The 21,384-nt window shown below is 42.0% G+C and overlaps 2 protein-coding genes across 6 annotated transcripts in view; one reads left to right on the forward strand and one right to left on the reverse strand.

Moving 5' to 3' along the window:
* Positions 1-5,147, reverse strand: part of ADAMTS9 (ADAM metallopeptidase with thrombospondin type 1 motif 9) — a 175,365-nt gene extending 170,218 nt beyond the window's left edge. For 2 of the 3 annotated variants that reach the window (XM_033210353.1, XM_033210352.1), the window contains exons 1-2: positions 4,677-5,146; positions 3,705-4,105 (exon numbers count right to left, since the gene is read on the reverse strand). In XM_033210353.1, the coding sequence (XP_033066244.1) occupies positions 3,705-4,105; positions 4,677-4,791 (516 nt within the window). In that variant the 5' untranslated portion in view covers positions 4,792-5,146. Of the gene's footprint in view, positions 1-3,704; positions 4,106-4,676 lie in introns of all 3 variants that reach the window. The other variant, XM_033210354.1, reaches the window with a different exon arrangement.
* Positions 2,007-21,384, forward strand: part of LOC117083092 — a 358,101-nt gene continuing 338,723 nt past the window's right edge. For 2 of the 3 annotated variants that reach the window (XR_004436935.1, XR_004436937.1), the window contains exon 1: positions 2,051-2,475. Coding sequence is in view for 1 of the 3 variants with exons in the window: in XM_033210356.1 (XP_033066247.1) it covers positions 2,390-2,475 (86 nt within the window). In the remaining 2 variants the exon portion in view is untranslated. Of the gene's footprint in view, positions 2,476-21,384 lie in introns of all 3 variants that reach the window. The other variant, XM_033210356.1, reaches the window with a different exon arrangement.

Consider the following 21,384-nt stretch of genomic DNA (forward strand, 5'->3'; position numbering starts at 1 on the left):
AAAATTGCCTGGGAAGATTTTTTGTTTTTGTTTTTCAATTAGATTTGGGGCATTACCCACTACTCACAGATTCAGAATTTCCAGGGATGGATCTAGAATGTTTTTTGTTTTAAAAGCTCTCCACATGATTTATGAGCCCCTGGTTTAAGAAAAGGGCAGCTCAGGTGTGGTCAGACTAAGAGACAGAGTAGCTAGTTGCCAGAGAAGTGATTTAATAAATTTACTCTCTGCCTGTTTTCAACACACAACTCTGGTGTTCTCCCAGCACAAATCAGAGCGCATATCACAACATATGAAACCTATCAGAGACATGAGTCTTGGGAAAGAGCCAGGGAGCTCAGCTGGTGACGATTTGCCACCTTTGATTGGTAAATGGGAAAACCAAGACACAGAAGGAGGAAGTGATTGGGCCCAAGTTCCCCTTCCATGGTACAGAAGCAGCTGGACAGTGCTAGTGCTGAGTCTAATCTGACTTTAGTCCTGTGCTTTTTTAGAAAAGAACCCTGAAATTCTCCTCAGGAGAACAGGATCAGTCTGTGGTCTATGGTTAAGCGCCAAGGATCAGAAAGACCTGGTTGAAATCCCAACCCTGCCACTTATGAGCTATGAGACCTTGGGCAAGTCTCCAGCTCTCAAAGTCTCAGATTTTTTTTTTTCTTGTCAGTAAAATGCGTTGTTTTGAGGATTGGGTTATTGGAGGATTTGGATGAGATAATACATACGTAAACTACTTATAATAGCCAGGCAGACGATAATAAGAGCTCAATAAATCGTATCAATATGATGCCAAAATTAATTGTGCTGTTGATTCACACAGGTGGGCCTAAGAGTTATCTTTTCTTGGTTAAGGTGACTATTTATTCAAACATGTATACTAAGTATACATATGTAGTACATACTAAGTACAACATACAAAACTCCAATATAGGAGAAAAATGAGTTGATGCTGACCCTGTTGCCAAGGAGAAAGGGATAAAACACGTGTACCAAGAACCTTGATGTAAGGAAGAACATACTAAGCATCATAAGAGAGACTCTCAGAAGTGTCTATGAAGGTGGAGGGGGAGAGATGACATCAACCTAGGGAACTATGAAAAGGTCTTCTGGGAAAGAAGAGATGTAAATTACATACACCTCCAAAGAAGGGTAGGATTTGAGCATGTGAAGATGAGTGAGAAGACCAAGCAAATTCAAAGGCACAAAGGCAATGAAGACTAGGATTGAGAGTGGGGTGCAGAGAAAGCAGTGTAAAACCCATGGCCTGGAATGCAGGATTTGTGGAGGAAAGATTGGGAGCTGAGACTGGGTATGTGGATGTGACTGACTGCACTGTAAATAGTCTCAAATGCCAAATGTTAGCGATTGAGGAGAAAGACTGGAGAAGAAGCCCAGTGTAGTATTTCTTAGACATCAGTCCTAAGAAGAGAGGGGGAGAAAAGTCAAGGGGTATAGATTTAGGGTAGAGATGTTCAGGAGAGGTGAGCGACCCATCTCAGATGAAATTCAGAAAAACTGACAAGTGACTAGGGGTGGCAGGATGGCACGGCCCACTCCAAAATCTGGTAGACTCCCAAGAGTCTACCAGATTTCCTGGAAGACTCCTAGGCGAAGAACTAGCAACATCATGACGCCACTGCTGTGGTAAGGGGAAGTCTTGGGAGGAGATAACCTCCAGAAGGAAGACAAAGGGGCAGGGGTTTTGGAGCTAGATTAATGACTGAAGATACAAAGAGCCACAGCGCATATCCTTAAGATATATGAGGGCCCTTTTCCCCCAAAAGAGGCAGACTGCGAATTAAACGCAACATAATTGAGATTATTACAGTACAGGTAGTCGTTTCCGAAACCCCAGTCCTCAGTTCCCAAAGAAACCACGTGCCCATTACCACCTAAAACTGCCAATGAAAATGAAGGTGCTGCGCAGTAAAATATTTATACAACTGCTGGGGCCACTCGGCTTCAGCGGGTGTGGAGGCGGGGAGAGAGGAGGAGTAAAGACTGTTTACAAACTTGACGTACACACGCAGTCCTATCCCTACGGTCCTGGAATTGGGGGTTACTATCTTGGAATCTGGGGGCACTCCACGCTCTGGGCTCAGACGGCTGACTTCTGCCTATCCCAGCCTTAACCTTTCAAAGACGGGAAGGATTCCGGAGCTCTTGCCCTAAGTCCTGGGGCAGCGATGACTCACCGCAGCACCCCCTCCCACTTCGCTAAGCTGCCGTCTCCGCCCACCCCCAAACAATCTCGACAGCGCATTTCGGGAGCCACGGCTCCGGGCGCTCTGCTGGGGGCTAAAGGGGTTTATCCCTTTCCTTTAATTCCAGCAGGCTAGAACTACCCCCTCCCAGGCTTCAGGCTTGCCATGCTCCCCACCCGATCCTTCCAATGCAAGGCAGAGAAGGAAGGATGCGCTTGGGAACTCTAAGAGCCGCGAACGACAGCGCACTGATGGAGCAGCCCAGTGTCCGGGGGTGAGTATCCAAGGCCCCACTTAGAAAAGGGAGGGAGGGGCTGTGGGTGCTTCGGGAAGAGTAAAGGCATCACCGGGCACACTGCCTACGACCCCACTGCGCGTACAGCGCCATGCGCTGGGAGAGACTGACCCGGGTAAGTTTCTGCGTCACACGCGCGTGGCAGAAACGCACGTCGCTTGGGAAAGTCAAGGACCACCCTTGCTCGGGCCAGAACCGTACAGCAGCGACTCCTTAAATGGCGAGAAGTCGGGGGCAGATGCCTTGTAAGATCCACTGGAGGGCATGTGCAGGGGTCGGCAGAGAGTCGGGGAACCAACGTGGATTCCCTGCTAAATGCGTATTTGGCAGCGCAAGAAGGCGGTCTCCCTGCCCTGCCTCAGTTCCTAAGGAAATGTGCGCCGCAGGCTCCCTCTCTCCACTCCCTGGAACCCCTAAGTAGTAGAAACCCCAGATGAACCGAAATTACGTCCGGACAGCCTCTCCAGGCTGTCTCCCACTATCCTGTTTCTCCCGGCCACCCCACCAGTAGGGTGCAGAGTTGGACTGCGCTGCACCCCCACTCTCGGTTCCACCCCAGTTCAAAGCGTCCGGGGTAGGCTCCGCCTTCTCCCCCGCCCCCAGAGCCCTCGGCCCACCCTTCCGTTCTTGGGACGGGACCTGCTCCCTGTCAATCCAGTTCAGCCTCAGGGTTCCTGGCGCGTGAATAAAGGCCCAGAGAGAAAGCGGGGACTCGAGATTACGCACCGCCCTCTACAACACACACACAGGGAACTCCCAATGCCTTGGGCCGGGGATCCTCAGCCCCACATCCCCGATGCAAGGACCACACCAATGAGGAGTCTGGTCCGCCCTGCGCTCAGCTGCTCCGCTCCCGGGTGGCCAAGTTTGCTGCAGGGAACCGCAACTCCAGCAACTTTCTCCGAGTTTGGAAACTGACTTCCAGGCCGCCTCGCAGCGTTGGGCAATGCGCCGCTGAACCGAGTCCAAACTCCAGAAAGCTCTGAAACATCCAGAAGCCCCTGGGGGCGGCTGTGTGCGCTCCACGCCAGTGTACGCGCACGCACAGAGCTAGCTACCCAAACCCTACGAGTTTCTAGCTGATATTTAACGCCGGAGAGGAGGGGATCCTCACCACAGTGAGGGTCTCTAGGCTTAGAGGGCAATTAAGTCTTCCAGAGGCGGGCGAGGAGGCGGAAGGGGAGAGGAGGTGGCGCGCGCCCACTTACCATTCCCGAGCAGAGGCTGATGACGGCCGTGTGCTCGGACTTGGTATTGACATAGCCTTTGTAGAAACAGTGCTTGAGTTCCGCTTCCTCTTCGGAATAAAACTTGGTCTGGTTCACCCCAGGCGTCCCGAGGAGGGTGACAGTGAACAGTGGAGCGATAAATCCGGCATTGGCGGTGAGATTAAATAGAAACTGCTGGCCGAAGGCGGAGAGGCGGTAATGCGCCTGGGAGGAGGTAGAGGAGGAAGAGGAGGAGGCGAAGGCAGGCCAGGGGTCAGTGGCCGAGTTAATGCTCCGTCGCCTTCTTTTGAAGTGGACGTTCGTGGGAAAGGGTTCTCCGAGAGCGTTCACTCGGATGGGAGACACGATTTCGTATTCACTCAGGGTCTCTAATAATTTCACTGCGGAGAGAAGCAGAGGTATATGAACCAATAATTCATTTTTCCTCAAGCTTTAATTTAAAACGAAGGTGAGGACTTTGTTCTGACCTTATTTTCCAGCCCATTCGAGCCAATCTCTTCACCCTTAATCAGTGGACAAATATTTGCTAAGCTCCTACTATGTGCCAGTAACAGGACCTGTGCTAGGTGCTGAGAATACACTATTCCGAGCCAGACAATTAACAAGTCAAAATATATATGATTTAAGATATTGATAAATAACCTGAATAAAATAAAACGACGCTATCTGGTGCCCCCAATTACTAAATTACTTTAGTTTGCAGCGTGGGAGTGGGGATGGGGATATATCCGGCTAACAGCAAGGTGGGGGGGTTGCCTAAATTCGTTTCCACAGTGTCCCTCCCTAGCAATTGATTGGGGATGACCCAAAGAAGGGAGAGGCTGCAAAGCGGGAGATAATTCTTTCTAGGAAAAGGAGAGAGGCCTCCGCTGTGGGGTGTCCCTGCCCGGGAGCGAGGACTGGGAGGCGGCGTCGGGGCCGGCGGGGTCCCGGGGGCCGGAGCCTGGTTACCTTGCCTCGGGTGCAGCCTGTCCTTGCGCACGGCCGCCGCGGCGTCTGGGATCCCCATCTCGGCCAGGTCCCGCACCAGGAGCGTTAGCAGTGTGGCCCAGGATACAAACTGCATGGTGCTTCCCACCCCTCCCTCCGCTGCCCCCACCCCCCTCCCTCCTGCCCTCCTTGGCTGCGGCGGCGACGCGAGGCAGCGGCCGTGGAGAGCGCGCGTAGCCCGGCGCCCGCCGCCAACTTTTGACTTTAGGAGTCGCTGAGGTCTCGCTGCGAGGGTCCCGTCTGCGCTCGGCTGAGCAACGCCGCCGCCTGCCGAGAGCTGAGCCGCTCGGGCCGCAGGAGGAGCCGGAGGAGCAGGAGGAGGAGGAGGACTGGGGCTCGGCTGCTTGGCCGCATAATGCCCAGCGAGCGGGCAGGAGAAGGCGAGGAACTTGCGCTCCGAGGCGCGCCGGGCGCCCTGTGCTGGTCGGGATAGCTGAGCGGCTTCTTGAATGGGGGGCTGGGGGGGCGGAGGCGGGGGGGCCGCGGGTCCACAGCCTCTCAAATGCCCCCGGTGCACGCCTCTAAGAGGAGAGGGGAGGAGAAAGCGAGACGAACGGGGACCGCCTCCTTCCAGACCATGTCCCCTCCTCGGCCAGCCCGTGCGGGACTCGCAGCCGGAGGCCCTGCCGGCTGCAAGAGGCGGAGGCCAGAGGCGTCACCAGCGCCGGGGCAGCTAGTTGTGGTTCTCGCCACCTCGCTGAAGTGGGGTTTTCTGAGATTCCCTGCCCCGGGGAGGGAAAGCAGGGAAAGTTCTCTCCCTTTCCTGGCGCGCGTGCAGCCACTTCCCCTCTCGTCTTTTTCCTCTCCTCTCCTCTCTCTCCTCCCTTCCGAGTCTCTTTTTTCTCCTCCCCCTTGTCTCCCTGTTGCTGTGCCTCTGAGACTCTGTCCCCTCTCCTCATTTTTCCCTGTGATGTCTGTCTTATCCCCGCCCCACCGTGTCCCTCTCTGTTTCTCACATTTCTCCTTTTCCTTTCTCTCCCGTCCCTATCTCTTGCCACCAGTCCCCTTCTTTTGGTTTCTTACAAGTGAAAGTGGCCCAGCGCAGGAGCGCCTTCCCTTCCTACAGTTTTTCACTCGGGAGAAGATTTGGCACCTGAGCTCCGCTCTCGATTTAATCGCCCCAAGTCAAGAGTTTTAGAAATGGGGTTATTAATCCTGCAGCTCGGAGTGAGTTTCGAATACGTGGTCTCTTGAAAATTTCGCAAAGTGTTGGTGCTTTCCACCAACCTCTGTCACCATTCGTGGAGGGTCCATAGCATCCTCCAGGTCCCCGGCCCAAAAAAAGGTTAAGAACGCGTTTTGGCAGCGAGAAGGGGCGGGGACTCTGGCGCTCCTTACTACCCGGGGGTTTAGAGATGGGAGGGGAAGGGGGGATGGAGTGTAAAGTTGTAGATCCCTGTGGGAAGCACCAGTCCCTGGAGGGATTTCTCAATCACTTCCGCTTGCTTTCAGCCTGAGATGCTTGGAAAGACTGAAAGCAGATGCTTCATGCTACACCTTCGTGTGTGTGTGTGTGGTGTGTGTGTGTGTGTGTGTGTGTGTGTGTGAGAATTGTTCAATCCTGGGTGGTTCAGTGGCGCTTTTTCTTTAACCAGCCCTCCGGAAGATAGAAAGTGTTAATTTCAAGATAAAAAACATGACAATATGGGTAAAAATATATAAATATATGACTAATAAATATGTATTTGCCCAAGTATCCTATAACCGGGGTTGAGGTTCTGTTGCGTGGTAGGTTAGCACTCAGGACTAGAAATACCAAAGACAGCCAACACCAGGAACCAAATCACAATATGCTAGCAATGTCAACTATTCTTGAGATATTAATACAAATATTTCTTCTGGTGAAGGGTAAAAATGACTTGGCAAGACGAATTTGCTAAATAATTGTTAACCCAAATTGATGATGTTACCATCGTCTTATTACTAGAATTTCATAATGGGTATGTAAAATGTAAGAATGGAAAAACAACACCTGTATTGTGCACAATTAGAGATTTTTAGAGAATGGCATTTAAACCTTGAACTTCCAAATTAATTCACTAAAATACATTTTTTCTAATACACAGTATTTTTTTTATTATAATAAAATTCCCCACAATCACAGTGTCTGGGAGTTGCTGAGAATTTAGTAAGGAACAGAAAAATATCAAGAAATCAATCTTATTGGCTGATTCCTGTGGAAAATATTCCAGTACTTCCATTGTAAAATTACTCAAAAGTATAGCACTTTTCAGTATTTTCCATTAAATATATTTTTTCTCTTTCAGTTTAAATCCCTCCTGGCAAACAGAAGTTAACTAACAGTATAGAAATTATGATATGTAGGGACAGAAGCCTCCTTTGTGTACTCTCTCCTTTGCTTTCTTTTCAGGACTTTGCTTGAAGAATGAACTTTGGCTACAGTTTTAAAAAATTGATCCACAAGAGCTGATAGGCCAGGAAGATACAAAATATCTCTTGGTGACCTCCTGAGATGACCAAGAGCCTAGGTTTCTGAATTTCTCATCCTTAGTGAGGCTGCTCATCTTTTCTTCAATGTATTAGCTGGCTTCTGCATTTACATCTGCAAAACAGTCTTAAAGAATCTTAGGAAAAGTCTTCTAAATCGTGAGACATGAAAAGGACAGTTGAGCTAACTAAACCATTCAGGCAAAAATCTTTTGTCTGAATAATTACTCTTTGTCTAAATAAGTACTCTTATTCAGTACTTACCATGAGGTAACATACAGCATTTAATTCTCAAAACAGCCCTTTCAGGAAGGCAGTGTCAGTAATCTCATTTTACCGATAAGGATACTGAGTTCTGAATAAGTGAAATAATTTGACCCCCTCAATCCAGTAAGTGAGAGACAAGATTAAAACTCTGCTTCAGTCATTCAATCCAAGTTCATAACTATTATCATATGTCATGAATAACTGATTAATCAGAAGCATTGCTAGATTTTTGGAGGGTTGCTTTGTGGGAAAATGACTAAAATCATTCAGAGAATTGCCTCAAGCTTTTATTCTATGTATAACTTTTCTTTAGCTCTCTCTTTTTCTTCTAATGCTAACTATTTAATGATAATCATGTCAGCTATTTCACTGATATTTCACAACTTTTTCCTCAGCAGTTAGAAGAGATCTGGCCACATAGTTTGCGTCCTTTGTAGGGACATGGATGCAGCTGGAAACCATCATTCTTAGCAAACTATCACAAGAAGAGAAAACCAAACACCGCATGTTCTCACTCATAGGTGGGAACTGAACAATGAGATCACTTGGACTCGGGAAGGGGAACATCACACACTGGGGCCTATCATGGGGAGGGGGAGGAGGGAGGGATTGCATTGGGGAGTTATACATGATATAAACGTTATGCACATGTACCCTAGAACTTAAAGTATAATAAAAAAAAAAAAAAAAAAAAAAAGAAGAGATCTGGCACATAGTAGGTATTCAAGAAATATTTACTAAGACTAGCATGTAATAGTGGCTCATGCCTAAAATCCTAGCACTTTGGAAGGCTGAGGTGGGAGGAGTGCGTGAGGTCAGATCAGCGGTTCAAGACCAGCCTTGGCAACATAGCAACCCATTGTCTCTACAAAAAAAGAGAAAAGAAATAATAAAATAAAATAAAATAAATTGGTCCCTCATAAAAATTTGCTCTGAAAGAAGCAAACCTTTTCAAGGTCATCTGGAGTTAATGGAGGGACAGTTTTTAGCCCATTTTCTTTTGGGACTTTACTGGAATTGAATGGTATTGTAGGTTAAGTGGAAGTCTTCATTGGCTGATTCTTCATGAAAATTAGATCCCAGAGGAGTGATGATTGATATTAGTCACTAGGGAGAAATAATCTGGCCAATGGAAATGAAAGTGATGACATCACCAATGACTCTGTTTGCCTAATGCCACTGGAAACGGCAGGAAGGAGACTTGAAGCAATGCCATCAATTTCCACAGAAAGGGGAAACCCACACCCAAATGGTAGGGAGGGCCCAGGAGCCAGAATTCAAGTAAATAGTTTCCTGAGTGGTCAGCAGCGTCAGGTGATTTGGGGAACAGATAAGCCCCTAGTACTTGGTAGCACTTCATTCTGGTGAGTGAATCACCAAGCTGGGACCTGGTGGTGGCTGAGCTCTGTGACCTTGGGCCTAAAGAATCTTAGGGAGATGTGTTTTACATCACAAGAAATGAAAAGGACAATTGTGCTAACTAAATAATTTGGGTTCCAATCTTTTGTCTGAATAATAATAATGAGAATCTTTTCTTGAGTGCTTACTGTGTACCAGGCCATATGTACTATGTCCTCTCTGATCCAATTTCCTATTTGCAGACTGCAGTGGATAGAAAGTGTGTTGTCTTTCCTTGCCCTGTGAGTGAATGACCTTAGTGTATTTTTTAGAAGTCTTCTAACTACTGACTTAAAGCAACAGGTAGTGTAGAGAAAGTAGTTTGTGTCATTATTGATAATAACAGTAGATTCCCTTCATTGAGTTCTTTGTGCTAATTATTTAATCCTCATAGCTATCCTGACATCTGGGTTTTACCCTCCTCATTTTACTTATAATGAAAATAAGACCCAGCAAAATTAAGTGACTTTGCCTGGCATTACAGAGTCAGAATGTGCAGTTGGGATTTACACTGGGGTCCAGTTACCTCCAAAGCTTGTGATCTCCATTAATCAGAGCAGTCTAGTAACATAAAGATTTTCACCTAATTGATCTTGATCATTCAGCATTTATATTTGGCCTGATGAATACCATCTGTAAGAACATCATTTTTTCTTCTAATGCTAAATCTAAAGTTCTAACTAGCTTTTCTTGACACTACTCTAAAAGTCATAGTTCCATTTTGGAGGTGGCTCTGTATAGCTCATGACCAACTTATAGCAGTTCTACGAAGGTGATCCCATCTTCAGCCTGTTCGCTCACCAGGAGCTCCTTGTTTACTTGTCATTCTGGAAGACCATACTCACATTATTGCTCAGGCTTTAAAGCCCCATATGAATCCCACTAATCTTTCCTGTGACTGTATTCTTAGGGCTTCAAATCCTTTTTCTCCTCCCTCTACTATCCTTGAAATGAGAGCTTCACACCTGGGGTTCAACATCATAACTACAAATGGAATTCAGAAGTGCTAGACTTCTAGCTTAGATCCAAACTACTTCTAACCTGCAGCCAAATTAGCAACGCAATGTGTGCAAGCACAATTTTTTTATTCTCTAAAAGTGCACATTTGATGTAGACAATTGTTAAATATATGGCATCTTTAACTAGCAGGGAATCTGATAACCCTAGGAGTATTTTGAGTCGTGCCAGAGCGCTTTATGCTCCCTGAGTCCAGAACTTTCCCTGTCCTAGTTTGGTTCACACATGTTGTGTTTTGGTGTCCTTTGTTAGTCTTTAAGGTACACAAGGGCAAAGGACAAATCTGTTTCCTCCATGGTTACATAGTAGGCACTTCACAAATATGCCTTAAATGAGTGAGCTTACTATTGCCACTAATTTGGTTCTAGTTTCAGAGCCAGGTTTTTGTTTTTAATTTAGAAAAGCCCTTCTTTTACACACACACACACACACACCCCAGGAATGATTGAAGTAATTTCTGTTTCTTACTGTATTATTATTACTCTTGGGAGGCAAGTCCTGCTTTAGTCAGAATCATCATGATTCGTTTTTTCTGGAACGAGACATTTCCAGAGCTAGGCTTTCCCCATTGGGTACTTCAGGATCATGAGTAACAAGGCACAGGGCCTCCCTTTATTGCTCAGCACGGTAAGTAAGAGTTACACCTATGCTGTGGGCAGTTTCAGTATCCTTTGCATGTCCTAAAGAGGAGGTAATAATGGTTTCCTGCCTCATAGGGATGTTATGAAAATGACTTGATCAATGAAAGTGTTAGCTTAGTGCCTGACATAGAGGAAGTAAGCATGTCCAAATCAGCGAGCTTACTTGAACCCACCCACTAGTCAAGGAAGAGTGGTTCCTGATTCCCGACCCAGAGAGCCACTAGCAGGCTAGCTTTTCTTTCTCAGTTAACCTCCCCCTCACCCCTCTCCATAACCAATTTATGGGCCTTTCTCCCCTAGAAAAGGAACAAAACAAAACAGCCAATTGTGTGCAAATGGGTATGTATTTTTTCATACTCATCTTTACTGTGAGCCCTTATTCCTCTATGAAATTTTTAATATTTTAAACAGATTTACTCCCTACAGTCTGCTTGGATTAGTAGTTTATATAGATTTAATTTAGCACGTTCTCAAGTACTGGGCTTTTCTTTCTGGCAGAATTTTTCAAATAGCCAAAACATAATTTTCCCTCTGAATATTAAAAAACAACAACAAAAAATGATTTTTACATGACAAATAATTTTTACACATGCAAAAAAGTAATTTTCAAAAGTAAGCACTTCTGCCAGATGATGCTTAATAAGTCTGTCCTAATAATATTTATCTTAATGCTTACTTTCAGGAACAGTGAATAATACCACATTCAGTCCCCCTGACAACCCTATGAAACAGGTAATGTCATTAGTCCCACTTTCTGGAGGAAATGAAGGTACAGAGAAGATAAGTAGTAACTTGCCTGAGGTTGCACAGCCAATATGTAGCTGAGTGGGATTTCAGTGCTAGGCTGTTGGATTTCAGAACCTGCCCTCTTAAATTGCTACATGGTACTGATTCTCATATGTATTTATGTTTTATCAAGCTTAATATAGGATAAATTGTCATGCTTAGGGATGCAGTGTCAAAGAGTGGAAATTCAGACATTAGTAGAAATTCAGATATCCGGACAGGTGGGGACCAGGAGGCCAAAAGAGGGTATGGTTTAGGGAGTCATTCACAGATGTGGGATTCTGGATATCAGGCCACCTGGAGTTGAGGAGAATGTCTTCCCAGCATCCCAAACCACTCATTCGCCTAACGATTAGACTGGCCCTTGGGAGCACTATTCGTCTTCATTGGTCTCATTGCCACAACCACTCTCACAAACTCCCATTGCCCTCAGCTCAGCCCAAGTCTTTGTATTGTTCAGACTGTGCTGTGGGCCCTGCTCTAAAAATAGCATATGGCGAAGAGGCCTGTCTTGTAGTTGCAAAAGTGGTGTAGGATTTAAATTCCCCATGATGAGCTAATTTGGGGGTCCACTATAAAGAAGATTTTCAGAAAACTTTTCAAATAATCTCAACTACTGTGACTACCTAACACAATGGCAAGGGGCTGGGAGCAGGAAATAATACCTTCATTATCCAAACTAATTTGCATACGTTTGAAATGTACAAAAATGTAGATGTGCTGCATGTGACAACTCGACCTGGTAATGAGATTTTGGGGCATCTAATCAATGCTAGTTATAAATGATGTATTTGCCATGTACTGCCTTTGGATTAGTTGGCATGCATAATATAAAATAAGTTGTTTCCTGAAATGTAAACCTAGCAATCAGTGCTTCGTCAGTCCCTATCAATGTTGGCAAAATAATTGGTTTTGCAGTTTTTTCACTCAAACAGGTCTGACAGTACGTATTGGTGGCATTCACAGCAACATAACTGTAATAAACTTCAGCTACTGTTGGGCTCTTTGTAAACGGTACAGTTACTAAAGCAAGAGTTTGGAAGTACCGTTTTCTTTTACTAAAGCAAGAGTTTGGAAGTACCACCATGGTGAGGGTGCCTAAATTCTGGTTATAGTCAGTAACACAAATTAACTCATGTAAATGTTTTTAATCAGTGTTTCTTACAGCTGATTATTTGGCTTATTAACTCTGATCATAAATCTGGACTTTGGAAAACTTAACATTTGTTCTATGTTACCTTTTCGAACAAAATGGTGGCTGAGGTAGAGAAATGATTTGTTCTCTGACTGGTGACTTTGGTCCTTGCATTGAGGAGTGGCAGAGCTCTCAAAAAAAAGAAACCTGACAAAATTCAAGACCCTGTCCTTCACACTGACCAGGTGAAAAGAGAAAGGAACCATCTAGAGACAGTAAATAAATGAAATATTAGGCACTTGTTAAAAAAAAAAGAGGAGGGAAGAACCATATGTTTAGCATATAACTATGTCCAAAATGCATTATTCAGCAAGCAAGTCTCATAGTGTTGTTAGTCTAATTGGGTTCTACTGTAGTAAAAATGAAATAAAACAGCTATAACAAAATCTCAGCCTGTACTTAAAATATGATATGCAGAGAAAAAAATGTCTAGAAAGGTGGATATACATTCAGCTGTCACCAGTGGTTCTCTCTGGAGTAAGAATTTTGGAGATATTTTACACTTTGTACATTTCAGTGATACCCATTTTTATACCATTTGATTATTTTTACAAGAATATAATATATTTTTAATGAGAAAAGTGATGTTTTTCTTTGTAAATATACAGATAATATATAAAAATATATATGATAGTATCACCACCCTTAGGGAAAACTTTTCTCATAAATTATGTATAGCCCTAGCTTTTTCTGTAATATTCAACGTGTTTTATTATTTGAAAATAACCATATATATTTTGCATATATGAGAACAAATACAAGGAAGAGATTCATGATGGTTGAGTCAGGCTTTTGAGGGAAACTTGTGACTTAGAAATACAAGTACTGGATATACGGTAACCCTGGATTTAAGACATGAATGGAGAATAATAGCTGAATAACAGGAAAAAAACATAAGCTTTCCCAGCCCTTGACTAGTAAACAAGAAAGATATTTGTTTATTCATTCAATAAATACATTATTCAAACACCTACTGTCTGCTATGCTCTTTGCAGATAGCAGAAGCATTCACAGCTAGTGGGGAAGAGAAGCAGAAAATAAGCTAATACATGAACAAGCATATAATTAAATTTGTTCTAAGTATTGTAAAAGAGATGAAAAGAGAGATAGCGTAGATCAGATGAACAGAGAAAACCTCTTTGAGAAGTGATAAGCAAATTGCATCCTAGAGAATAAGAAGGAGTAGAAGAAGGAGAATAAGAAGGAGCCAGGCCCTAAAAGAACAGCAGGAAAAATATTCCTGGCAGAGAGAACAGTAAGGCCAGGTCTGAGCTAGGAAAGAAGGTGGAGTTTTTCATAACCCAAGAAGCCATTGCACCTAGGGTTCTGTGATTGAGGAGAAGATGATTTAGAATGGGGTTGGGGTATACTTCAAAATAACTAAATGAGTGGAATTGGAATGTTCCTAACACAAAGAAATGATAAATGTTTGAGGTCATAGCTATTCCAATTACCATGATTTAATCATTATAGTATATGCTTGTCTCAAAACATCACACATACCCCATAAATATGTACAACTGTTATGTATCCATACAAATTAAAAATTAAAAAATGCTTTTAAATTTACAAAGTAAAGAAACGGACAAAAGAATGGAATTGAGAGCCAGCCAGCGGCCAGCTGATATAGGGCCTTTAAGGTGAGGAATCTGATTTCATTTAGAATAGAAGGAGTGGCCATGGAAATACTTTAGGCAGGGGCATGGCAATATGCCCTTTTTGTTATTTTTAAAAGATCACTCTGGCTGCTATGTGGAGAACAGAGTTGAGAAGGCTATTCTGCTATCCAGATGAGAAATCGAAGTGACTTGAACTGAGGGTGGTGTTTGTTAGTAGGGGTGGCAAGAATCAGATACATGTAAAGTATATTTTAAAGGTAGTGATTAATAGGACGTGATGAAGGATATTATGATGGGGATGAGAATAAGGGTATCAATAATGAGTTCCAAAATTATACTGCAGATATTGCTCTCTCCTATATACAAATAACACCCACATAAAGAATATAAAATAATAAAATTTCCATAAACAACAGCAACAAAATCACTGGGAATAGAAATGACAAGAAACCTGCATGGCCTATATGAATTATGTTTTACAACACTAATGAAGACCTCAGAGGAGATGTGACTAAATTGAAAGACACTGTATTCTTAGGATGACTGGATATCACAAAGATGCCTGTTCTTTCTAAGATAGTTTATAAAATGACTAGAAATAAAAATATCAATAATTTATTTCTGTTATTTCGTTTTGTTTGAATGAGACTAATTAATCCAAAATTTTATTTGGGAAGATAAACAAACAAAAACATTTCAAAAAACTTTGAAAATGAAGAGCAATATGAAAAATCTAGTATTAATGCCAGATGTTAATAGAGAATTTAGAGCAACAATAAATAAATAAGGTGATACTGGATTGTAAATGGACAGAAAACCCAATGGAAGAAAGTAGAAAATCCAGAAAGAGATGTAACTGTGAGAATTTAGTTTCTGATAGACATGGCTTCTCAAACTCATTGGGAAAGTCTAGACTACCCAGTATACACTGCCAGAAATAATTTGGTAGTCATCTGGTAAAACACACACTCACACAAATAATCATAAAGTTGAATCTATACTTCATACTTTAAGTACATACTTGATCCATATCAAATGGATCAATAAATAAATGTAAAAAATTTAACCAAAAACTGATTTAGAAGGAAATAGGAAGGAATAATTACCTTATATCTGTGGCATAAGGAAGGCCTTCTAACTATGACTCAAAATCCACAAGCCATAAAAGAAAAAAAAAAGGAAATATTTAACTGCATTATAAAACAAACAAATTCTGCATGATAAGAAACAGTATGTCTTGGACCATTTTGTGTTGCTATAATATAATACCACAGAATGGGTAATATATTGTGAATGGGAATTTATTGGCTTATAGTTCTGGAGGCTGGTAAGTCCAACATTAAGGTACCAGAATCTTGAGAGGGCCTTCTTGCTGTGTCATCACATGGCAGAAAGGCAAGAGAAGGAAAGAGAGAGAAAGAGAAAGAGAAGGGAGATTAAACTGCTCCCTTTTATAATGAACCCACTCCCTTGGTAATAGCATTAATTGATTCTCTCTGTCCTCATGACCTAATCCCCTTTCATTAGTCCCCACCTCACAGTGCTTTTGCATTAGGAATTAGTTTCCAACATATGCTTTTTGATGTACACATTCAAACCATAGCACATCATAATCAAAATTGAAAGTTAAATTTTCAGCTCATAGCACAAAGAGAGATTTTTCCTTTGATATACAATAAGAACCTACAAGAGATACCAATTGATAGCTCACAAGAAAGGAAATACAAACAGTACAAACTTGTGAAAAGGTGCTCATAAAACTATACCAATGTGAGCTTTTCAGTAATCAGATATGCAAACTATTAAGTTTGACATACACAGTCAATTACTGAGGCTTTGGGGGATATATTACAACTCTTACGCATTGTTGAGTAAGTTGATATAACTTCTAAGGAGGCAATTTGACATTTATCAAAACTGCAAAATCATAGACCCTTTGAACCAGCAGCCTACATTTTATATACAGGAATATTTGCATGTGGGGAAAATGGCATGCACAAGCTTCTTTACTGCAGTATCATTTCTAATGTCAAAAACAATGAAAACCTAAACTATAGCAGACTGATTTAACAAATCAAGATATATGCAGACAATGAAATATAATGTATCTGCAAAAAGAATGTATATATATATAAAAGCTGGAGAAAAATAGTATTTCATAATTTTATTTGTGTATATATTGTAAAGAAATGCTGAAAGAATGTGTAAGAAACTAAGGACAGTGGTTACTGTGTGAGGATGATGGGGAATTGGGAAGATGGGGTATGCATTAATTTGCTACAGTTGTACATTATAGATTAGTCAGGGTTCTCCAAAGAAACAGAGCCAACAGAGTGTATGTGTGTACACACACACATATATATGCATATATGTATGTGTGTGTATGTGTGTATATGTATATATGATTTATTGTAAGCAATTGACTCACATGATTATTAAGGATGGAAAGTCCCTAAACCTGCTGGGTGAATTGGCAAGCTAGAGATCAGGAGAGCTGATTGTATAGCACCATTTTGGATGCAAAGGCCTGAGATCCAGGAGAGCTAAAGATGTAGTTCCCATCTGAAGGCTGGCAGGCTGGAGACCCAGGAAGAAATGATGTTTCAGTTGAGTCTCAAAGTAAGAAAAAGCCAATATTTCAGTTTGAAAGCTGTCAGGTGGGAATAATTCTCTTACTTGCAGAAGGCTTAGCCTTTTTGTTCTATTCAGGCCTCATTAGGTGAGGCCCATCCACATTAAGGAGTGCAATCTGATTTATTCAATCTACTTATTTAAATGTTAATTTCATCCAAAAATATTTTTACAGAAACACCCATGACAATGTTTGAGCAAATATCTGGGCACCTTATGGCCCAGTCAAGTTGACACATTAAAATTAACCATCACAGGCTACCATAACAAAATAGCACTGACTAAGTGGCTTAAGCAACAGAAATTTATTTTCTCACAGTTCTGGAAGCCAAATTTACTATTAAAGTACTGGCAGAGTTGATTTCTTTTGAGGCCTCTCTCTGTGGCTTGCAGACCGCCACCTTTTTGTGTGCCCTCATATGGCCTTTCCTCTCTAGCTCTTCATCTTCTTATAAGGACACTAATATTGGATTTGGTCCCCACTCTTATGATCTAATTTAATCTCATTACCTCTTTAAAGGCCCTATCTCCACATGCAGTCATGTTGGGAGTTAGGGGGTTAGAATTGATTCCAATATATGAATTCTGTGAGAAACACAATTCAGTCCACAGCAGGCGATAAGGGTAGGAGGGAGACTGTCATTGTTCACCTCTTTGTACCTTCTTGATTTTAGGCTTCCTAAATGCATTACCTATTTTAAAATATCTTAAAAATGAACTCCAAGTTTCTGCTTCCAGCAACTTGGAGGATGGTGCCATTCACTGGGTTGGAGAAGACTGAGAAAAAAAAAAGCTTGATAAGTCGGGAATAGGGTGGAGATACCGGGGAGACACTGCAGTAGAATGTCAGTGAGGCAGTTGGTGTCCAGGAGAGGGGTGAGGGTGGAGGTGAGAAAAAAGGAATTTTCTGCATGGTTACAAAGCCAGGGGGAATGCATCAGATCACTCTAGGCAGTGGTTCTCAAACTTTATTTGGCATGCATCAGAATTATCTGAAGGGCTTGTCATAACATAGGTTGTACAGCCCCATCCTCCAGAATATCTGATTCAATTAGTCTGGAGTAGGGCCCAAGAGTCTGCAATTCTAACAATTCCCAAGGGATACGGATAATGCTGATTGGGGGCCCCACTAGGAGAACCAGCAGCCTAGGGCAATGATTCTCCATTCTAGCCTCACATTTATATGACATGGAGAGTCTTAAGGAAAAAAAATGTGATTATATGGGACCTACTCCACTGCAGACCAGCTAAGTAAGAACCTCTGGAAAGCGGACCTGGGCACTCGTAATACACAGAAGCTCTCCCATTAATTCTGATATGCAGCTTGAGCTGAGAGCTTCAGACCTAGGGAAAGATGCCAGAGAAATGAGAGAAGGCCAAGAACAAAGGCTTCAGGATGTCTGCCTTCTAAATGACTAGTAGGCAAAAAGGAACCAACCAAGAGATTGAGAAGTGGAGAGATATTGGGAAATCCCGGACCTATACTCTGATGTCATGGAAGGCAATCATTAACTCCCACCCATCTACACTGGGTTCTGGTGACACAGATACAAATAAGACCTACGCAGCCTTCAAGAGCTTCCTTAGTGTTAAGGGCCAAGATGCTCTTATAAAGAAGTGATGGCATAATCAGTCTTGATGTGTGTCCTAGAGGGATACTTTCTCATATGCTCAAGGATGTTCATAGCAGCATTGCTTGTAAGAGTGAAAATCTGGAGACTACTTGTCCTCAGTCAAAGAATGGCTACATTTTATAAAATGGTATGTTCATATAGTGGAACACTATACAGCAGTTCAAAAGAGTGAACCAGGTAGACATCAGCTTCCAAGATCTCAAAAAATACTGTCAAAGGGAAAAAAACCAAGTTGCGCTATGATGTGTGTATCGTTTATAGGAAAAACAACTTACACATATATGCGTTTGTGTATAAAGATATAAAAAAGGTCTAGAAGGATGTACTCCAAATTCTTATATGGTGAACAGAAGAGGGGACAAGTTTGTGGAGGATAGGTACAAGCACTTTAGATTTTTTGGTAATGCTCTTAAAATTGTTAAGCCTTTAGGATTAATGCACATGTTGAACTACCTCAATGTTGTACTAATTTAAACTTTTAAACATTGCTTACAAATGTCAATAATACCTATCAACTCTAAAGTTAATGTATGTAGACACTAGAATTTTTGACTTTGTGTGGGGTTCTGAAATAATGCTAACTATATCCCCTTCTGATTTCTGGGTTAATTCAAAATCGTCACTGACCAGATGGAATGTATCTCCCAATCCTTTTCCTAAACTGAAATAGGGCAAAAAGTATAATTTAAAGAAAGAAGAAAAAAAATGAAAACATTGCTTAGCTATTACTCTTCTGTGAATTTGTCTGCAAAAAAAAGTGTGTTTAAAATAGCATTTCTATGATACAGACATCATCCTTTCCCCAGAGTCTTGACTGGCAGACATATTATAGTTATTTAGTCAGGGGGCTGCACTGAATACAGCTCTGAAAATGTAACTAAGATTTATGTGTTGCAGGCCTCTGCCTTTATACAGCAGGTAAATGATGCTGGGAGATTCTGTAAGTAAAGATAAAGAAATTCACTGAAGCTCACTTTAGTCTGAACATACTTTTGACTTTTTAGAAAGATGAATACCTTGAAGCTATCTGTATTGAGAAACCTCAATTGTCTCCCTGGAAAGCAATGCCTTTTAAATTCTCAAATATTCATTTTCAGAGTAGGAAGACAATCTCCCCATGTATAAGTTGTAGATGAGCAAGGACCTTATCTGTATCATTGGCATTGTGTCTCCAGTGGCTAGCACAGCACCTGGCATATAGGTAAATATCAGTAAATATTTGTGGAACGAATGCAGTCACACAACAGAAAGAGAAAAATAAAATCATGAATGAATTCTGCATAATGTTGAGCAAAAGAAATCAAACAGAAAAATATATCCTACATTTTCCCTTTATGTAATGTTATAAAACAGACAGATTTAATTGATAGTGATAGAAAATGGTTACTTTTGGGGAGTAGTGTTTGGGAGGGAATAATGGAGGCTAATGGGATGTTGGTCATGTTCTGTTACTTAATTGGAGTGGTGGTTGCATGTATGTGTTCACTTTGTGAAAAATCATTAAGCTATACAATTATGATTTGTGCACTTTGCATGTTGTTTTAAAGATTTATTTAACATAAATCAACTTTTCCCAGAAAAAAAATCACTGTCAGATGAAGGCAAGTAACTGAGGTTTTGAAATTTTGATCCTTTATGTTGTGGATGATCCTATCTTTGGAAAATTATTTTCCATCTCTAAACATATTTTCATTTCACATTTCTGAAGATATAGTGTGTAAACTCACCTCCAGGGCTTAAAGGCTTAGCTTTCTCTGTTCTGAGGCCTTTGCTCTTTCTTATCAGAATTCAGCTAATGGTAAAACAGCTCTTGTAGGATTGGAGGCAGCTCTGCTATTTGGTTTTTAGCACCCATCCTTCTTCTTGTCCCTAATCTTTTGAAATTTCCAAACATTTAAACAGACAAGAGAGAATAGTGAGAGAAAACCAGAAACTTCAGAACTGGGCAATTTGGGAAAAATATATGACATTTCCCACCATTTAATACCACCAGCCTCACTAAATTTTCTAATGTTTTCTCTTCTGTCTCCTTCTTTCTCTCCCTCATTCCCTCTTTGATAAAATGAACAAAAACATTAAAAAAATCCTTGAACCTAGTAACTCAGAAATTCAACATAGACATGTGCGCATGTACACAGGTGCGCGCGTGCACACACACACAATTTGTCCATGTACAAAGTGATATATTTACAAGGTAATTCACAGCTACAGTGTATGAATGGCAATAGGTTAAAGGCAACCTAAATGCCTTAACCAGTGAAAAGGGGACTGGTTAAGTATATGACATTTACCAATAGAAAAGTGTGCATCTATAAAAAAGAATGAAGAAGCTGTCTGCGTTCAAGATATATAGATAAGTGGACTATATCTTAGATAAGTGGAAAATATCAAGTTCAGAGCAATATGTTTAGACTACTGTACTTATGAATGCATAAATTATACAAGGAACTGAGTATTTGTGTGTCCCCAGAGGGGAATGGTGTACATGGGCAGGAGAGACTTTCTCTCGTATACCCAGTGGTTCCTTTGATATTTGAACCATATTATGTATTGTCACATCAAAAATAAAATTTTAAGTGTATATAAAATAATACTTTGGCAAGAAACCCCCGATTTTGTCAAGGATGTGGAATGATGGTATAAACTCACAAAGTACTATTGGAAGGGTAAATTCAGACAACATAACAAGAAGGTAGTTTGTCAAAACATGTCAAAAGCTTCCAAAGTTTCCTTTTGAATACATATTTCTGGTCCTAAGAATTTATTTTTAAGAATGTAACCTTGCGGCCGGGCGGCCGGGCGCGGTGGCTAATGCCTGTAATCCCAGCACGTTGGGAGGCCGAGGTGGGTGGATCACAAGGTCAGGAGATCGAGACCATCCTGGCTCACAGGGTGAAACCCCATCTCCACTAAAAACACAAAAAATTAGTCGGGCGTGGTGGCGGCTGCCTGTAGTCCCAGCTATTTGGGAGGCTGAGGCAGGAGAATGGCCTGAACCCGGGAGACGGAGTTTGCAGTGAGCCGAGATCATGC

Source organism: Trachypithecus francoisi, unplaced genomic scaffold (assembly GCF_009764315.1).
Source record: "Trachypithecus francoisi isolate TF-2019V2 unplaced genomic scaffold, Tfra_2.0 Lachesis_group0, whole genome shotgun sequence".
NCBI classification, from domain to species: domain Eukaryota; kingdom Metazoa; phylum Chordata; class Mammalia; order Primates; family Cercopithecidae; genus Trachypithecus; species Trachypithecus francoisi.